The sequence below is a fragment of the Urocitellus parryii genome, chromosome 3 (assembly GCF_045843805.1).
Source record: "Urocitellus parryii isolate mUroPar1 chromosome 3, mUroPar1.hap1, whole genome shotgun sequence".
NCBI classification, from domain to species: domain Eukaryota; kingdom Metazoa; phylum Chordata; class Mammalia; order Rodentia; family Sciuridae; genus Urocitellus; species Urocitellus parryii.
In genome coordinates, this window is record NC_135533.1 from 96,689,520 (window position 1) to 96,710,141 (window position 20,622).

At 35.7% G+C, this 20,622-nt stretch overlaps 1 protein-coding gene across 1 annotated transcript in view; it reads left to right on the forward strand.

Annotated features, from left to right (window-relative positions):
* Sugct (succinyl-CoA:glutarate-CoA transferase) overlaps window positions 1–20,622 on the forward strand; it is a 694,122-nt gene that overhangs the window by 93,517 nt on the left and 579,983 nt on the right. Inside the window, exon 7 of the mRNA XM_026387616.2 lies at window positions 12,657–12,748. Coding sequence (XP_026243401.1) covers window positions 12,657–12,748 — 92 coding nt within the window. The remainder of the gene's footprint in view (window positions 1–12,656; window positions 12,749–20,622) is intronic.

The following is a 20,622-nucleotide window of genomic DNA, read 5'->3' on the forward strand; positions in this document are numbered from 1 at the left end:
ACTTTTTTAATAATCTTTTTTGTAGTTGTAGATGGTCAGAATGCCTTTATTTTATTTGTTTATTTTTATGTGGTGCTAAGGATCAAACCCAGTGCCTCACACATGCTAGGCAAGCACTCTGCCACTGAGCTACAGCCCCAGCCCTAAAATGTACTTTGTTTTGCTGTCTTATCAAATTGAATCCCCATAATGTATCTGTGAGATAAATGTGAATATTGCCATTTTTCAGATAAATATGTTGAGGTTTAGGGAAATTAAATGAATTATCAAAGATTTAAAGATTGGCAAAATTGTAATTTGAATTCAGACTTTTTTCAACCCTAAAACTCATTCTATTTTTTTTTTCATTATGTCTACTGCTTCCAGTGAGAGTAACTATTTGTATATTTCTTTAATAGAAATACAGGGAAGTTGCAATTTAAAGTAATTAGGATATTTGTGCCTCCCTCTTGTAAGCAGAACAAAATGAGAATTTGTACCATAAGGGAACTATTATGGTGCATTTTTATTTAGTAAGCTATTTGTTTTTCTGAGCACATTTTCCTACAGGCCTTTATTTAGAAGGTAACATTTAGAGCAGTGCTAATGGTGGTGGTGGGGGGTAGGTCTATCCCTGTCTGAGGGATTTGGGCTGCTGGCCAGAAGCACCTATTGATTTTCATAACCTTGAGTGGACTGAAACTTAATCCTTGACTTCCTGTTGAGATAAAAGGTGGTTCAGGAGTACAGAGCATTCCTGCCTTTTGGTGGCAGCTTCTCTTTGCTCTGAAAGGCCAGTTCAATGCTGAGAACCACTTGTGGTTTGAAAACCACTGTATCCAAGACTGTAAGTGGGATAGGGTACTGTTTATAGCTACAAACTAGCAAACTTTTCATTCTTTAAAGCTTGGGATAAATTTCTATATCTCTGCATTGGGAACATTGACTTGTACTTTACATCCCCTTTTTGCTTTTTTAAAGATTTAAAAAGTAATAGTTCAGAATTTACACATTTTGTTTTGAAATGGGGAGAAAAACTTTTACCTGAATCAAGACATGAGTTTTTTTTTTTTTAAATTTTATTATTTTTTCTTCATACAGTAGTTTTAATAGAAAGCTAAGTATAATGAAAGAAGATTGGCTATGAATAAATGATTATTGAAGTTGGCTTGATGGCTTATTATAAATTCTATTTTTGTTTGAAATTTTTCATAATAAAACATAAGGAGAGATGTGTTTTGAAGTCTTCTCTGTCATTAAAAATGACAAATATGAATTAATCTTAAACAATTTTATTTATTAATAATAAGTGATGATTTTTTTCTGAGGATTTTTGTTTTACATGCTGACATTTCTGACAAAGACTGTTTCTGGTAGCAAATGCATCTGGTTAGGTTAGTTGGTTATTAGTCATTTACATATTCTAGTTACTTTATTCACTTATATTTTATAGTTTTTTTTTAAAATTTTGAATAACAAGTATTCATTTATTCTTAGTCAATAAATGTTATTGAACACTGTCCTAGATAGTGAGGATACAGCCGTGATTCAAATAGAAGAGACAACATAAATCAATAAATGTATAAGTAGATTATATATATATATATATATATATATATATATATATATATATATATATATCTGATGATAAGGACTATGAAGACAAATATAATTGGGTAAGAGGAATTGAAAGTGCAAAGTGAAGGTGCTCTTATAAAAGGTCATCAGGGCAGTCTCTCTGATAAGAGACATTTGAATAGAGGCCTTCAGGATGCCAGGGAGTGAGGTGGAGGGAACATTTCAGGTGGCAAGTGAAGCAAGGCCTCAGGGAACCCTTTTTCTGAAACTTCTAGAACAGGGAATAATGGGTATAGAAGGCAGTTTATTCCCTCTCTGGTTGATGGATTTGGAGACAGACTCATGTAGCACCCGACATAATTTTTATTACTGAGCAATAAATACCAAGACTGAGGAGAGCAGGAGAGAAGAATTCTTGTGTTCTCATGATTCTTGCTGATGCCCCCTCACTCCTCAGAAGGAAAGAAGTAAGGAAGGATGGGAGGAAGGAAGGAAAGACAGAAGGAAGAAAAAAATGCGACACCTTAAAAAGCACTGTTAGAAAATGTAATTGTTTTATTTATGTCCAATTACTGTTTTTTCACTTTAAAAATTTTTATTTTGTTCTTTCTAGATATACATGACAGTAGAGTATATTTTGATATACGTACACGGAATATAACTTATTCTAATAAGGATCCCATTTTTATGGTTGAAAATGATGTGGCATTTCATTGGTGGAGTATTCGTATATGAGCATAGGGAAGTTATGTCAGATTCATTCTACGGTCTTTTCTATTCCCATTACCCTCCCTTTCCTTCATTTCCTTTGTCTAATCCAATGAACTTCTACTCCTTCCCCTCCAACCCCACCATTGTGTGTCAGCATCTACAGAGAGAACATTTGGCTTTTGTTTTTTGGGTTTGGCTTATTTCACTTACATGATAGTCTCCAGTTCCATCCATTTATCAGCAAATACCATAATTTCATTCTTCTTTTGCCTGAATAATATTCCATTGTGTATGTGTACCACATTTTCTTTATTCATTCATCCATCTGTTGAAGGGCACCTAAGTTGGTTCCATAGCTTAGCTATTATGAATTGAGCTGCTGTAAACATTGACATGTCTGTGTCACTATAATATGCTGATTTTATGTCCTTTGGGTATAAACCGAGGAATGGGATAGCTGGGTCAAATGGTGGTTCCATTTCAGGTTTTCTGAAATGCTTTCCATAGTGGTTGCATCAATTTGCAGTCCCACCAGCAATGTATGAGTGTATGTTTCCCCCCACATCCTTGCCAACATTTATTGTTGCTTGTATTCTTGATGATTGCCATTCTAACTAGAGATGGAATCTCAGTGTAGTTTTAATTTGCATTTCTCTAATCGCTAGAGATGTTGAACATATTTTAATATATTTGTTGACCATTTGCATTTCTTCTTCTGTGAAGTACATGCTCAGTTCCTTAGCCTATTTATTGATTTATTTTATTTTTTTGTGTTAACTCTTTTGAATTTTTGTTTTATATATCCTAGAGATTAGTGCTCTGTTGGAGATGCAGGTGGCAAAGATTTTCTCCCACTCTGTAGGCTCTCTCATATTCTTGATTGTTTCATTTGCTGTGAAGAAGTTTTTTAGTTTGATACCATTCCATTCACTGATTCTTGATTTGTGCTTTAGGAGTCTTGTTGAGAAATTAGGTTCCTAAGCCTACATGATGGAGTGTTAGGCCTACATTTTTTTTCTAGCAGACACAAGGTCTCTGGTCTAATGCATAGGTCTTTGATCCAGTTTGAGTTGAGTTTTGTGTAGGGTGAAAGATAGGGGTTCAAGTTCATTCTACTCATCTGGATTTCCATTTTTCTCAGCACCATTTTGTTGAAGAAGCTATCTTTTCTCCAGTGTGTGTTTGTGTTGCTTTTGTCTGTTATGCTATAACTATATTTATGTGGGTTTGTCTCTGTGTTTTTCATTCTGTTCTATTGGTCTTTATGCCTATTTTTTTGTGCCAATATCATGCTGTTTTTGTTACTATAGCCCTGTAGTATAATTTAAAGTCTGGTATTGTGATGCCTCCTGCTTCATTTTTCATGCTAAAGATTGCTTTGGCTATATTCTGGTCCTCTTATATTTCCAAATGAATTTCATGACTGTCTTTTCTATTTTAATGAAGAATATCACTGGAATTTTAATAGGAGTTACAATGAATCTGTATAATGCTTTTGGTAGTATGGCCATTTCGATGATATTAACTCTGTGGATCCATCTTTCCATCTTTTAAGGTCTTCTTTAGTTTCTTTCTGTAGTGTTTTATAGCTTGGATTCTAGACTTCTTTCACCTTTTTCGTTAGTTTGAATCCCGAGTATTTTACTTTTTTTGAGGCTACTATGAATGGGACAGTTTTTCTAATTTTTTTCAGCTGATTCATCATTGTTGTATAGGAACACAGTTGATTTATTGGTGTTATTTTTATATCGTGCTACTTTAATGAATTCATTTATGAGTTCTAGAAGTTTTCTGTTGGAGTTTCTGGGTCTTCTAAATATAGAATCATGTTGTGGGCAAATAGGAATACTTTGAGCTGTTCTTTTCCTATTCATATCCATTTAATTTACTTCTTTTGCTTAATTGGTCTGGCTAGAATTTAAAGGACAATGTTGAATAGAAGTGGTAAAAGAGGGCATCCTTGTCTTGTTCCTGTTTTTAGAGGGAATGCTTTCAATTTTTCTCCATTTAGAATGGTGTTGGCCTTGGGTTTAGCATTAAGGCTTTTAATGTCCAATTTCTCAATTTATTATCTATGTTTTCTTTTCATACTTGAGAAAATATAAGAATCTATGGAGACACTGCTTTGCTTGTTTGTATATTGTCATGTGCAGATCAAGAGTTGTAAATGTCAACTGGGGCATGGGAGGTAAGTTAGATGAGTGAATCAAGTTGAGAAGTTCAGGAGTAAGGAGTGGTAGAGCTCCTGGCAGGCTGACGTGTTCTTGTCTTGTGCAAAGGGGAGAGCTCTTAGTTCAAGATTGTTGCCCTTTAGGAGTGTTGTTAAGGAAGTTGGTTCCTTAACAATATATTAGAGTGTTAACCTACATTTTATCTGGCAGTTGCAGAGTTTCTGATCTAATTCCTAGTGGATCCTAGATCTTGGATCCACTTTGAGTTGACTTTTGTGTGAGGTGAGAGATAGGGATTGTTTTCATTTCTCTACATATGGATATCCAGGTTCCCCAGCACCATTTGTTAAAAAAGGCTATCATTTGTCCAATGTTTGTTTTTGGCATCTTTGTTGAGTATCAGATGACTGTATCAGGGTGGCTTTGTCTCTGTGTCTTCTGTTCTATTTCATTGGTCTTCATTTCTATTTTGGTGCCAGTTCCATGCTGATTTTTTTTCTTTTCATAACTCTGTAGTATATTTGAGGTCCAGTATGGTGATGCCTCTAGCATTACTCTTCTTGCCTAGGATTGCTTTGGCTATTCTGGGTCTCTTATTCTTTCAAATGAATTTTAGAACTTTTTTTTTTCTAATTCTGTGAAGAATGCCATTGGTATTTTGATGGGGAATGCATTCAATCTGTGTAATACCATTTTGATAATATTAATTCTGCCTATCTAAGAATGTGGGTGGGAGTTCTTTCCAACTTCATGTGTCATCTTCAATTAATTTCTTCACTGTTCTCTAGTTTTTTTTTTTTTTTTTATTGGTCGTTCATAACATTACATAGTTCTTAATACATCATATTCACGGTTTGATTCAAGTGGATTATGAACTCCCGCTTTTACCCCGTATACAAATTGCTGTATCACATCAGTTACCCTTCCATTGATTGACATATTGCCTTTCTAGTGTCTGATGTATTCTGCTGTCTGTCCTATTGTCTACTATCCCCCCTCCCCTCCCCTCCCCTCCCCTCCCCTTTTCTCTCTCTACCCCTTCTACTGTAAATCATGTCTTCCATTTGTATTCTCTTGACTTACCCCTCCTTACCTCTTATATGACATTTTGTATAACCCTGAGGATCGCCTTCCATTTCCATGCAATTTCCCTTCTCACTCCCTTTCCCTCCCACCTCTCATCCCTGTTTACTGTAAATATTCTTCTCAAGCTCTTCATCCCTACCCTGTCCTTGTTTACACCCCTTATATCAAAGGAGTCATTTGGTATTTGTTTTTTAAAGATTGACTAGCTTCACTTAGCATAATCTGCTCTAATGCCATCCATTTCCCTCCAAATTCTATAATTTTGTCATTTTTTAATGCAGAGTAATACTCCATAGTGTATAAATGCCACATTTTTTTTATCCATTCATCTATTGAAGGGCATCTAGGCTGGTTCCACAGTCTTGCTATCGTGAATTGAGCTGCTATGAACATCGATGTAGCAGTGTCCCTGTAGCATGCTCTTGTTAGGGCTTTAGGGAATAGACCGAGAAGGGGAATAGCTGGGTCAAATGGTGGTTCCATTCCCAGCTTTCCGAGAAATCTCCATACTGCTTTCCAAATTAGCTGCACCAATTTGCAGTCCCACCAGCAATGAACAAGAGTGCCCTTTTCCCCGCAACCTCTCCAGCACTTATTGTTGTTTGACTTCCTAATGGCTGCCAGTCTTACTGGAGTGAGATGGTATCTTAGGGTAGTTTTGATTTGCATTTCTCTGACTGCTAGCGATGGTGAGCATTTTTTCATGTACTTGTTGATTGATTGTATGTCCTCCTCTGAGAAGTGTCTGTTCAGGTCCTTGGCCCATTTATTGATTGGGTTATTTGTTATCTTATTGTCTAATTTTTTGAGTTCTTTGTATATTCTGGTTATTAGGGCTCTATCTGAAGTGTGTGGAGTAAAGATTTGTTCCCAGGATGTAGGCTCCCTATTTATCTCTCTTATTGTTTCTTTTGCTGAGAAAAAACTTTTTAGTTTGAGTAAGTCCCATTTGTTGATTCTATTTGTTAACTCTAGCGCTATGGGTGTCCTATTGAGGAATTTGGAGCCCGATCCCACAGCGTGTAGATCATAACCAACTTTTTCTTCTATCAGATGCCGTGTCTCTGATTTAATATCAAGCTCCTTGATCCATTTTGAGTTAACTTTTGTGCACGGTGAGAGATAGGGATTCAGATTCATTTTGGTGCAAATGGATTTCCAGTTTTCCCAGCACCATTTGTTGAAGATGCTATCCTTCCTCCATTGCATGCTTTTAGCCCCTTTATCAAAAATAAGATAGTTGTAGTTTTGTGGATTGGTTACTGTGTCCTCTATTCTGTACCATTGGTCCACCCGCCTGTTTTGGTACCAGTATCATGCTGTTTTTGTTACTATTGCTCTGTAGTATAGTTTGAAGTCTGGTATCGCTATACCGCCTGATTCACACTTCCTGCTTAGTATTGTTTTTGCTATTCTGGGTCTTTTATTATTCCATATGAATTTCATGATTCTTTTATCTATTTCTACAAGATATGCTGTTGGGATTTTGATTGGCATTGCATTGAACTTATAGAGAACTTTTGGTAATATCGCCATTTTGATGATGTTAGTTCTGCCTATCCATGAGCAGGGTATGTTTTTCCATCTTCTAAGGTCTTCTTCTATGTCTTTCTTTAGGGTTCTGTAATTTTCATTGTATAAATCTTTCACCTCTTTTGTTAGGTTGATTCCCAAGTATTTTATTTTTTGGGGGGATATTGTGAATGGAGTAGTTGTCCTCATTTCCGTTTCAGAGGATTTGTCGCTCATATACAGGAACGCCTTTGATTTATGCGTGTTGATCTTATATCCTGCCACTTTGCTGAATTCATTTATTAGCTCTAATAGCTTCTTTGTAGACCCTTTTGGGTCTGCTAGGTATAGAATCATATCATCTGCAAATAGTGATAATTTAAGTTCTTCTTTTCCTATTTTTATGCCTTTAATTTCTTTTGACTGTCTAATTGCTCTGGCCAGTGTTTCGAGGACTATGTTGAACAGAAGTGGTGAGAGAGGGCATCCCTGTCTTGTACCAGATCTTAGAGGGAATGCCTTCAATTTTTCTCCATTCAGAATGATGCTGGCCTGTGGCTTATCATAGATTGCTTTTACAATGTTGAGGTATGATCCTGTTATCCCTAATTTTTCTAGCGTTTTGAACATAAAGGGATGCTGTACTTTGTCGAATGCTTTTTCTGCATCTATTGAGATGATCATATGGTTCTTATTTTTAAGTCTATTGATGTGGTGAATAACATTTATTGATTTCCGTATATTAAACCAGCCTTGCATCCCAGGGATGAATCCTACTTGATCATGATGTATAATTTTTTGATATGTATTTGAATCCGATTCGCCAGAATTTTATTGAGGATTTTTGCGTCAAGGTTCATTAGAGATATTGGTCTGTAGTTTTCCTTCTTTGATGTGTCTTTGTCTGGTTTCGGAATCAGGGTGATGTTGGCCTCGTAGAATGAATTTGGAAGTTCTCCCTCTTTTTCTATTTCCTGAAATAGCTTGAAAAGTATTGGTGTTAGTTCCTCTTTAAAGGTTTTGTAAAACTCTGCTGTATACCCATCCGGTCCTGGGCTTTTCTTAGTTGGTAGTCTTTTGATGGTTTCTTCTATTTCCTCTATTGTTATTGGTCTGTTTAGGTTGTCTATATCCTCCTGGCTCAATCTGGGCAGATCATAGGACTCAAGGAATTTATCTATGCCTTCACTATCTTCTATTTTATTGGAGTATAAGGATTCAAAGTAATTTCTGATTATCTTCTGTATTTCTGAAGTGTCTGTTGTGATATTGTCTTTTTCATCCCGTATGCTAGTAATTTGGGTTCTCTCTCTTCTTCTCTTCGTTAGCATGGCTAAGGGTCTGTCAATTTTATTTATTTTTTCAAAGAACCAGCTTTTAGTTTTGTCAATTTTTTCAATTGTTTCTTTTGTTTCAATGTCATTAATTTCAGCTCTGATTTTAATTATTTCTTGCCTTCTACTTCTTTTGCTGTTGTTTTGCTCTTCTTTTTCTAGGATTTTGAGATGAAGTATGAGATCATTTATTTGTTGGTTTTTTCTTTTTTTGAGGAATGAACTCCAAGCAATGAATTTTCCTCTTAGAACTGCTTTCAATGTGTCCCATAGATTCCGATATGTTGTGTCTGTGTTTTCATTTAACTCTAGGAATTTTTTAATTTCCTCCTTGATGTCTTCTAAAACCCATTGATCACTCAGCAACCTATTGTTCATTCTCCAGGTGATGCTTGCTTTTTCCTTTGTTCTTTTATCATTGATTTTCAGTTTCATTCCATTATGATCAGATAAGATGCATGGTATTATCTCTACCCCTTTGTATTGTCTAAGAGTTGCCCTGTGACATAGTATATGGTCTATTTTTGAGAAGGTTCCATGTGCTGCTGAGAAAAAAGTGTAGCTACTTGATGTTGGGTGGTATAGTCTATATATGTCAATTAAGTCTAGGTTGTTAATTGTGTTATTGAGTTCTATAGTTTCCTTATTTAACTTTTGTTTGGAAGATCTGTCCAGTGGTGAGAGAGGTGTGTTTAAGTCTCCCATGATTATTGTATGTTGGTCTATTAGACTCTTGAACTTGAGAAGAGTTTGCTTGATGAATACAGCTGCACCATTATTTGGGGCATATATATTTATGATTGTTATGTCTTGTTGGTGTATGGTTCCCTTGAGCAGTATGAAGTGTCCTTCTATATCCCTTTTGATTAGCTTTGGCTTGAAATCTATTTTATTAGATATGAGTATGGACACTCCTGCTTGTTTCCGCGGTCCATATGAGTGATATGATTTTTCCCAACCATTCACCTTCAGTCTATGTATATCTTTTCCTATCAAATGCGTCTCCTGTAGACAGCATATTGTTGGGTCTTGTTTTTTGATCCATTCTACTAGCCTGTGTCTCTTAATTGGTGAGTTTAAGCCATTAACATTTAGGGTTATTATTGAGATATGGTTTGTTCTTCTATCCATATTTGTTTATTGATGTTACTAAACCTGATTTGTTATCCTCTTTGACTACTTTCCCCCCTTTACTGTCCTACCTCCCATTGTTGGTTTTCAATGTTGTTTTCCATTTCCTCTTCCTGTAATGTTTTGCCAAGGATTTTTTGAAGAGATGGTTTTCTAGCTGCGAATTCTTTTAACTTTTGTTTATTGTGGAAGGTTTTAATTTCATCTTCTAACCTGACGCTTAATTTCGCCGGATACACGATTCTTGGTTGGAGCCCATTGTCTTTCAGTGTTTGAAATATGTTATTCCAGGATCTTCTAGCTTTCAGAGTCTGTGTTGAGAGATCAGCTGTTATCCTGATTGGTTTACCCCTAAATGTAATCTGCTTTCTTTCTCTTGCAGCTTTTAAAATTCTCTCCTTATTCTGTATGTTGGACATCTTCATTATAATGTGTCTAGGTGTGGATCTCTTATGATTTTGCACATTCAGCGTCCTGTAGGCTTCTAGGATTTGGGATTCTGTCTCAATCTTCAATTCTGGGAAGTTTTCTCGTATTATTTCACTGAATAGACTGTTTATTCCTTTGGAATGGAGCTCTGTGCCTTCCTGTATCCCAATGACTCTTAAATTTGGTCTTTTGATATTGTCCCATAATTCTTGGATGTTCTGCTCATGGTTTCTTAGCAGACTTGCTGAGCTGTCTATGTTCTTTTCCAGTTGAAATACTTTGTCTTCATTGTCTGATGTTCTCTCTTCTAAGTGATCTACTCTGCTGGTAGTATTCTCAATTGAGTTTTTAAGTTGGTTTATTGTTTCCTGCATTTCTAGAATTTCAATTTGTTTGTTTTTTATTACCTCTATCTCCCTGTGAAATTGATCTTTTACTTCCTGGATTTGTTTGTCAATGTGATCTTTCATTGTCTGATTTTGCTGTCTCATGTCTTCCTTGAGACTCCAGATCATCTGAAGCATATATATCCTGAACTCTTTATCTGATATTCCATCTGTTGCATCTATTACCTCTTCTAAAGTTGAGTTGACCTGCATTGCTTGTGGTCCTTTCTTTCCTTGTCTTTTCATACTGCTCGCGTTTCTTTCTGCTTGGTGCAACTATTGTGTTTTGAAATTTACCCCCTATTTATTTATGTTGCTCTTGTATACTTGAAAAGTCTCCCTTGCAGGTGCGGGCGGCGGCTGTGCCCCTACTCCAATTGGGGTGACGTGTCTACCACGCTGGCGGCTCTCTGGGCCTGTTCCGGGAGTGGAAGGCGGCTCTGCTCTGTCCCTATTCCAATTGGGGTGTCGTGACTACAATGCTGGCAGATCGCTGGGCCTGTTCCGGGCGTGGGCGGTGGGCTTGGCTGGCGGGATTCCACCTAATGGCAGTCCCTAACCTCCCTGCTTGCTAATTAATGGCTTCTCTGAGGCGCCACGCCTTCTGTAGCTGCGGGGCAGGCCGCGCGAATCAGTTGGCCTGGATCTCCGGGGTCCTGCTGCTGGCTGTTTTGATGTTGCAAGCTGTTGGAGAGTGGTGGTGTATTCTTCAGCTTTCCCGGATGGTGGCCACTGACTGCCTGGATGGAGTGTCCGCTGTTTTGATGTTGCACTCTGAAGGAGAGTGGCGGTGTATCCTTCAGCTTTCCCGGATGGTGGCCGCTGACTGCCTCGGTGGAGTGTCCTCTGTGGGGGATGGGACTGTACCGCTTCCTTCCCCTTCTGAGAACCCGTGCTCGGCCCAAGGGTCCGTGTGGGCTTGGCTGGTGGGATTCCACCTACTGGCCTTCCCTAACCTCCCTGCTTGCCAATTAATGGCTTCACTGAGGCGCCACGCCTTCTGTAGCCGCAGGGCAGGCCATGCGAATCAGTTGGCCTGGCTCTCCGGGCCCTGCTGCAGGCTGCTGGGATCCCTGGCACTCTATCACTTTGATTTTTTCTGCTTGCCCCTCCCCCAGCGCTGGCTAGCCAGGTTTCCTTTTGGCTGCTACTGGGAGGAGGGGTTGGAGGTCAGGTGTCTCTGGTTTCCCCCTAGCCTGTATGGAGGCTCAGCTTGATACTCCCTCTCCCGGCAAGCCTAGGAGAGATTTTATGCGAATTCCCGCTGTCTGGGGGGTGAGCTGAATGACACCGACCTGTTTTGATGTCGCACTCTGAAGGAGAGTGGCGGTGTATCCTTCAGCTTTCCCGGATGGTGGCCGCTGACTGCCTCTAGTTTTTATTTGTAGAGGTCTTTCATGTCCTTGATTAGATTTATTCCCAAGTACTTTTTTTTAGGTTATTGTGAATATGATTATGGCATTTGCTGGTAAATGGATGGAACTGGAGAGCATCATGCTTTGTGAAATAAGCCAGACCCAAAAGTCAAGGCTCAAATGTTTTCTCTCATATGTGAAAGGTAGACCAAAATAAGAAAAAATAAAAAGGGTATGGGAAGGACACACCATGAAGAGAGATCAGTGGAAGAAAGGAAGGGAATTGAGGGGGAAGGAGGAGAGACGGGAAAAGGAGGAATAGTGGAATGAAACTGACCTATGTGTATATATGAATATGAATATGAATATACCACAGTAAATTTTACCTTTCTGTATGTCTATAATGCACTAATTATAAAACCCCATAAATACATAGAAGAAATACCAGTAGAATAGAGGAAAGGGGACAGGGGAAGGGAGGAGGGGAAGGAAAGAGGAAGTATTGGGGACTGAATTGGAGCAAATTAATTCCATGATTATATAATTATGTCAAAATGAATCCCAATATATGTATAACTATAATGCAAAAAATATAAACAAAGAAAAAAGAAAAGAAAAAAAGTTTTTTTTGTCATGTAAAAATTTAAGCCTATCTTTGAATTTATTTTCTAATTTTTCAACAAAAACCAGAATTTGCATTTTTTGTATTATCTCTTGACTTTTAATTGTTGGCAACTAAATAAAATTATTTTAAGATGTTTTCAGGCCAAACAAAACACTTATGCAGGTGGGATCAGCAGTTTTTGACTTTCTGGGGTAGAACACTGTAATGAATTCTTGGTGTCTCCTTTAAGGGATTGAATAGATCTAAGTAGGAACAAAATGCTGCAAGATTTCTGGAAACAAATGGTTTCAACACACTATTGTGAAATGGTTATAGTGCACCCTGCATGGTGCTGATCATGTCTATTCTTCTTGTTTTAGGTTATGGTCAGACAGGCCCCATGTCTCAAAGAGCTGGTTATGATGCCATTGCCTCTGCTATTTCTGGTCTGATGCACATCACAGGGCCTGAGGTAGGTATCCTTCTTAGAATGTTAATAATTTTATATTCCACACAATTTTTCTCTTCATTAACCTATAGGATTAAGTTAGAATTAATTTTAAAAAGAAACCAGTGAAAGCAAATGACTTACTAAAGTAAAATGGAAGTGTGTTCATTACAGTTATACTGAAGCCTAAATTTCAGTATGGTCCCATGAAAAGAATACTTTTTTTACAAAGAAGCAATAAATCAGGTAGTGAACACATTTCCCACATTTATCATATTATCCAAACTTAATAACCTTTGTGTGATTTAGGAATATTTCTTTTGTAAAGTAGAATGGCTTATTAGACCATAGATGTTCACTTTTGCCAGAGTGTACATAGCAGAGGGTTTTTAATATGTGTACATAGCAGAGGGTTTCTTTTTTCTTTTGGAATATTATAAGTAACTATGTATTTGAAGATTTGTTACCTAAATCCTCAGGCTTAGTCGAATCTGATTTGTCTTATGTGTTAGAGTTTGACAGTGAAAGAATTATTTCATTTTATGACAATCTCTCGCCACCAGTATTTGCTTGGTAAGTTCCTAAGGAGTATATAAAGGGACAAAATGTGGTTGTTTAGATTTTAAAAGATGGAGTCTGGGGGTAAACAATATGAAGTGAGAGAAAAAAAAGAATACTGAAGTCTAATAAATAAAATTACTGAAAGGCATGCATTTCAAAACAAACTGAGTTTGTAGGCTTACAAATCTTGTTCTAGCAGGTATTCTTTCCCTGAATCACTTTGTTCAGTCAATTCTTTAGGAAATAGTGCTGCAGTGTTGGGATAACCAAGGGGAGTGACTTCAACTCTTCTCTTTTGCAGTCTTTATTTCTTTTTAGTTCAAAACACCTGTGGGATTTTAATGTCTTAAGATATAAGTTCTTTTGTGCTTTCATCCTCTGTTGTTTCATTTTTATAAGTCACAGAAAAAAATGTGTGGCTTTTTCTTAAAATATTCAGAGTACGAGTTTTTCTACTTATTTAGAGAATGGAGCATGAACATATTTCTCTTTATTTTATCCCATAGTCTCTTATATGGTCAAGCATGCACAATAATGAGTGCTGATTTTAAGGACACTGAATTCAATTGGGAATATGTGAAAACATCTGGGTCTTTTAAAATTATAAAAGTGCTAAAATGAATGAAAGACTGCTGAAGTGAAGGACTTTCATTATCCTTTCCATGGTTCCTATACTACACCATACTGTTTCTGAAAGGGATAACCATACAGTGTGTCCTCAGCCTTATAATTTACCAGTCAACAACAACTTTCCTTTTCTTTGGTACCATACTTGGGTAATTTTTGTTATAGCTAAGCAAATAATAACATTTATTGAGCACTTACTATGGTGTCTTTAAACATTGTTTTATATACTTTTAAGTATATTAAATTAAGCAAACTTAATTCCCCTGTACTGTATCTCTTTCACCTAGATACAGTTCTCTTTAGGTCATTCATTGGACCAGTGAAAAGTTATTGCATGTATTCCAAGGACTGAGGAAGGCACTGGGATTAAGCACACTGTAGGATAGGCGTAGTTCTTGCCCTCCTGGAACTGTCAAGTGGGAACAAGCATTAGCAGAAGATACCCATTGCATACCAATAAAAGGAGTGCTGAAGAAGAGTACAGGGGGCTATTAGCATTTATAATATTATACTTCAGACCATTATCATACTTCTAAGTATCTTCACAAAATGTGGTTGGACAGCCAAAAATAAAAGCAGATTAAAGAAATCAGGTCATACTGGGAGTTCTTAAGAAAGTTGTTTTCCCTTATCTTATCAGCAATATATGTTAGTTCCCTAAACCTCTCAGCAGCAGCTTCATAGGTGGGTTCACTTATGAAGCCCTGGATAATTTTGCTTGCTAGCTTATGCTCACACAGGATTGTATCATGTTGTGTGTGAACTTTTATCAAACTGCACAGCTGTATATCTGTGCTGCAGCATAACTTCATGCTGTCAGATGATTGATTGGAACCAATCCAGGTTGCTCTATTGTTAGGAGAATTTGCCACATCACCCTTCACAGTGGAGCCTCATCTTTACAGGATGATCAGTTAGGGAAGGTTTCTCTGAAGACTTGATGTTTCAGGAGGGACCCAACTTGGCAAAACTATGCATGATGCCTCCCTCCATTCCAGAGAGTCTGATAGGTTTGAGGAATCAAAAGAAGGCCAGTATTATTGGCTTATTGTGAACTAGCAACAAAGGGTGCAAAACAAGATTGAAGAGGGAAGGAGTAGTGTGGCTATATTTATTGTTTATAGATATTACGTTAGTTTGATGAGAAGAGAAGGTACATTATTATGCATAATTTTTTAGAGGTTATCGCATGTATTTCTCCCTGGAAATTGAGTGATGTTCCAAGCATAGCCTGGTACTCTAATGGAAAAACTCAAAATGTATTTTTTTCCCTAGTGAGTAATATGCCATTTTTATCCCAGAGGAGGATAAAATGTATAGTATGGGATAAAATTTATGAAAGCAGTTCTATGATGGGATTTAAGTCAAACGGTACAGTTGACCTCCACTCAGTCTAAAATCTAACTTTTTAGGTTTGTTATGGTATTGTCAGACAAGATTCTGATTTGATTGTGGAGAAAAAGAGAACCAATTTTGTGTACCTACTCTGTCTAGGCCTATGCTAGACGTTTTACTTGTTGTTATCTCTTCAGCCTTCACGTTGCTCCTTCCAGGTAGGTATAGGTACATTCTGTTAACTGAAGCTTAGAGGTTTAAATAACTTGTTCAGAGTGTTCAGATGTTCAAAATCTGTTTTCCTCCTGGAGCCTGTATTCTTTCCACTCTCCATGATGTCTACAGAATGAATCTTGGTTTATTGTATTTGTATTTTGTTTGTGCATGCTGCTTGATATATGTTACACTTTAGTGAACAGGCCATTGGTACAGTGACTCAACTAAGAGGCTGGGGCCCAGCTCCAGTTCACACCTTTGTAATGTTGCCCAAATGGGTCTCAGTAGAATATGAGCCTTTAAGAAAGACCATGGTCTTTGCTTGGGTCACTTATGTCTCTGTGCTTAGAATAGAGCCTTAGTAAACATTCAATAAATGTACGTTTAGTGAATGAGTAAATGAATGCCCGGCACTGTACTCTGTGATCTTGTACATATTACATAGTTTACCGTGTTCCAGAGAAGTGCTTCTGAAAGTGAAGCTCACATACCTCCTCTAAAAGATATTGTGAAGTGCACATTTAAGATATCTTTTGTAAAATAAAAAAAGCATGAAATTATATATAACATAAGGTAGTCAATTTCTTATTGTAACTGCAGGTTCTTGAGTTCTACCCTCAGAAATACTGATTTGCGGGTAGAGCAAATATGCATGTTTAATGATGGGCCCAAGTGCTTTTAATAGAGGTGTTTTGCGAACCACACTTGGAAATAGTTATGGGAGGTATTATTGTTATTATTATTATTAAAAATGGTTTTACTTTATAAATAGCAGGTATTCTTTCATAGATTAAAACAGAAGTTAATAACTTATTAAGGTCTATAACTATATGTTTAAATTATAATCTTATGTTTAGAACAAAATCATATTCCCTTATTTTTTCATTCGTGGCACTATGCTAACCAATTTTGTTCAAAAGAGAATATTCTTTTTTTGTTTTTTTTCAGCATAGGGCACACAGAAAGGGTATTGGGAATGAAACCAATAAGTATGAGAGATTCTGGAAAGTAAATGACACAAACATGTATGATATGAGTTCTAAGTAAAGGGTTAACTATAAGTCATGGCACACTTAAACATCAAGAAGAATGATGCCAATTGATAAATCAAACATAAATCATACCTGTTTATTTTTGGATTAGGTACCACAATAAGTTACTCTATAAGGAGCAGATAAGTTAGCTAGATCAGATATACATTCATAAAAAAATCAGAAAAATATATAACTTCATAAAATTAAATGTTATGTTATATTGTAGACACTACAGAAAATTGTAAAATAGAGATGTCTAGTTTTTTTTTTTTTTTTTTTTTTTAGGATACACAACCTTTGAAACCCTACTGAGTTTTATAATTCTAGAGGTTTGGGGGCTAGGGACATTGCATGTGTGTGTATATGAGAGAGATGTGTTGACATTGATATCAGTTATTATTCAATTCTGTTCTAGTGCTCAATAAAATAGGTGTTCTTAATTTTTTTCAAAATTAATTGAGAAAATTTCAAAATCTATTTATAACTTACATTTAATGTGATAGAAGTTCTTATTATAATTGGAAGAAGTGAGATGTGGCTTAGGGTAGGACTTCAAGGAAATGGTAGGTCTTGAGTTGCTTAGTACCTTAAAAGATGTATGTGATTCAGATGGAGGGAGACATTCCCAGTGGAGATCACACTAGGAGTAAATACAGGGAAGCAGTAAAGAATCAGGTGTATCTATGGGCCACTTACAGAAAAACTGAGAGTTAAAATTTCAGAGCAGGGTGGGAAGGTTGGTTGAGGACATACTTTAGAAAAGTCTTCAAGGTCAAATAAAGAAGGTGTGATGTAGTTTGCTCACAGTATAGTTAGGTAATTTTTTTTTTTTTTAGAAGGGGAATGATATGATGAAAGCTGTGCTTCTTAAGATTAGTTTGACCCAAGCATGCAGGTTGAATTAAATCAGGTTAACGAGCTTCCTAGATATTTGTTTTACCTTATAAGAACCAAGGAAATGCATATAATTACACAAAGAAAAAATGTTCTTAAATTGCTGTCAAAGGCACTGTATTGTATTTTCTTTAACATTTTATTTAATAAAAAAGATGTTATACATTCATGTAATACTAAATCCAAAAGTCATATAAGTAGGTTGACCATACACTTTGTCATACAAAATAGGACATTTTTAAGAGTGTAAGAGGGCTTTCTATCTACTAACAGTGTGACACAAACAGGGCCTTTTTCCCCCTATATCTAGGAGTCTACAATATAAACCTTATTTCCTCTGACCCAACTCACCTTCTCCTTAGAGGCAATCTAGTATTGTTGCTTACTTTTTGCATTCTTTCAGAAATATTCTATTCAAAATCCAAAATACCCTTCCCCTATTTTGAAAAAAACACACTTGGTGGCATAGTTTTTCAATCTTTTAAAAATTCATTTACAAAAAATGAGGTAAATTTACATACATTATAGTTAAAAATCTTAAGCATATGATTCAGTGATTTTTTTAAATTTTTACAAAAATAAAATACAACTGGAAAAATGCAACTTAGTTCAAAGCAGCATATTTACATCACTCCAGAATGTTTCTTTATGTGTCTTCCCAAGTATATCATCTCCTCCCAGAGGTAGCTACTGTTTTAACTTCTAATACTGTAGACCGGTTCTACCTTTTCTTGAACGTCTTGGATAGAACCACATAATATGTTATCTATCTAAGCATAAGATATATGCTTCTTTAGCATAACATAATATTTTAGAGGTTCATTCACTTGTGTGAATCATTAGCGTGTTTTTGTTGCTGTACAGTATTCTACTATATGAACATACCCCAATTTATTAAATGTTTTATTGATGAGCATTTCAATTGTTTCCAGTTTTTGCCTATTATGAATTAAATGCCTATGAACATTCTTTGGAATGTCTTTTGCTGGACATATACACCCATTTCCCTTGAAATATTTAGGAGTAGAACTGATGGGCCACAGTTTCAAAATAGTTTTAACTTTAGTAGACTGCCAGTTTTCCAAAACCGAAGAGTTTATTCCTTATTAGTAGGATTGACAGTTTTGAATTCCTTTATCAACTCTTGACAATATAATCTTTTAATTTTGAGCCATTTTTTATAGTGGGTATGTTGTGATTTTACATTGTGATTTGAATTCACATTTCCCAGATTAGTAAAGATAAACATTTTTTTCATATATTTAGTTGCAATTTAGATATACTTTGTTGCAATTTCAATGTCTATGTGAATTGCATATACAACTGACCATTTTTTTTATATCTGAGTTAGTCTTTTGCTCAGTGATTTAAAGGATTACTTTCTATGTTTTGAATATAAGTATTTGTCAGATGTCAAAATGAACTGATATTTTCTCCTCATCTGGGGCTTATATTTTACTCTCAAAATGGTATCTTTTGATAAGTTTTAAATTTTAAGTTAAATTATTTTTTCCTTTTATCATTATTCTTTTATTGTCATCTTAAAGAAATTGTTGTCTGCCTTCAGTTTTATTCTATCTATATTTTTGATTTTTATTTTTAGAGTTAACTGAACTAAACATTTTGTACTATTCTTTTATTTTGCTCCATATATATTGGAGATTATTCTGTATCAGTACACTTGCTGGATATTTAGCTGTTTTCTATTATTTTACTATTACCTTAAGATTACTATCTTTACACCTATCGTTTTATACATATACAATTATATCTGTAGGAAAAATCCCAAATACAGGACTGTTGTGTCAAAGGATTTGTTCATTTTACATTTGGTAGATGTTGATACTAAATAAGAATGAGCCAATTTACACTCCTATCAGCAAAGTCTGAGAATAAGGACCTATGTAACTTTGAAAGATCTGTGTAAATAAAACAACTAGAGATGTGACCCTTCTCAACACACACACACACACACGCACACACACACACACAGACAAATCTACTATATTTGCTAACTGGTTGAAATATATGTTCCCTAAAAATGTGTCATAATTAATTTTGTGTCTCTTGTGTTGAGTGGAAAACTCCATGTTTATTAAATCCTATAGGGGTTACAAATTCATAGGCATATCAGATATATTTCTTATGACATATCAGGATATCTTGATCTTGATCTTATTTATTTATTATAAATGTTAATATCAAATAAAAAATTAAATAGCCTATGTTAAATAATCAACTTTTCCTTAACTTATATACCTAAGATGATACAGCTTAAACACAGCAGGCCATTGATTAGTCAGAGTTAATGGTGGAATAAATTCATTTCCTCAGTTTTATTTATACTTTTAAAATTAATTATTTTATAGACAACACACATATATTTTAAAAGTTAAGAAATACAGAAAATAACAGAAAAGAAAATAACAAATGGTCTTAATCTTACCATTTAGAAGTTCCTACTTAAATTTTGGAGAGTATTAGACCAGACATCTGCTTATGCTTACATGTGGGCAATACTCAGAGGGCATGATGAATAAAAATAATTTTATGAGGATGAGATCATAATATTCTTGCTAATATAAAGCAAATAAGTATTAAATTTAATTGAGTTTAACAGAGAAGCAGCTAGTTGAAGTGGAAGTTATTGCTTAAATTTAGCTAAATTATTTCATCTTAACAAAAGAAATTGTTACTAGAAAATAGTTTTGAGGTTGAGACAAGAGATTATGGAAACCCATAAGATTAATTAGAGTTGTTTCATGCTTTTAACCTACATTTTCAATTTTAAACATCATGGATTGAGTTCATGTTATGAAAAATGATTAGCATTCCTACATTTCTTCCCTCTACCTTCCCACCTATCTCTTCTTGACTGTTGCTGATTAAATATTTGTACTTAGACAAGGTTTAGTTTATAATTATACTTAAATACTTTTGTTTAGTAAGCACTCTCTAATCCTTCTTGAAAGTCTCATGACATTTAAATTATGTTCTAAGACAATAATTTCCCCAATTTGTAGTTGCATGAGGTAAGGAGTAGAACTGGGATGAGGCTGCAGAGAAGTTGTGGTAGGAAGCCAAGCCATGAAGGGCTGAGAACAGTCTCTTCTGGGTTCAGAGTTTAGATTCCTTTATGAGACCCAATCAATTATCTGTGCTAGCTAGGCCTACTCCATCCAGCTAAGGGTGAGCCCACTCCTGTGTGAATGTTACTGGCAAATCCTGCCA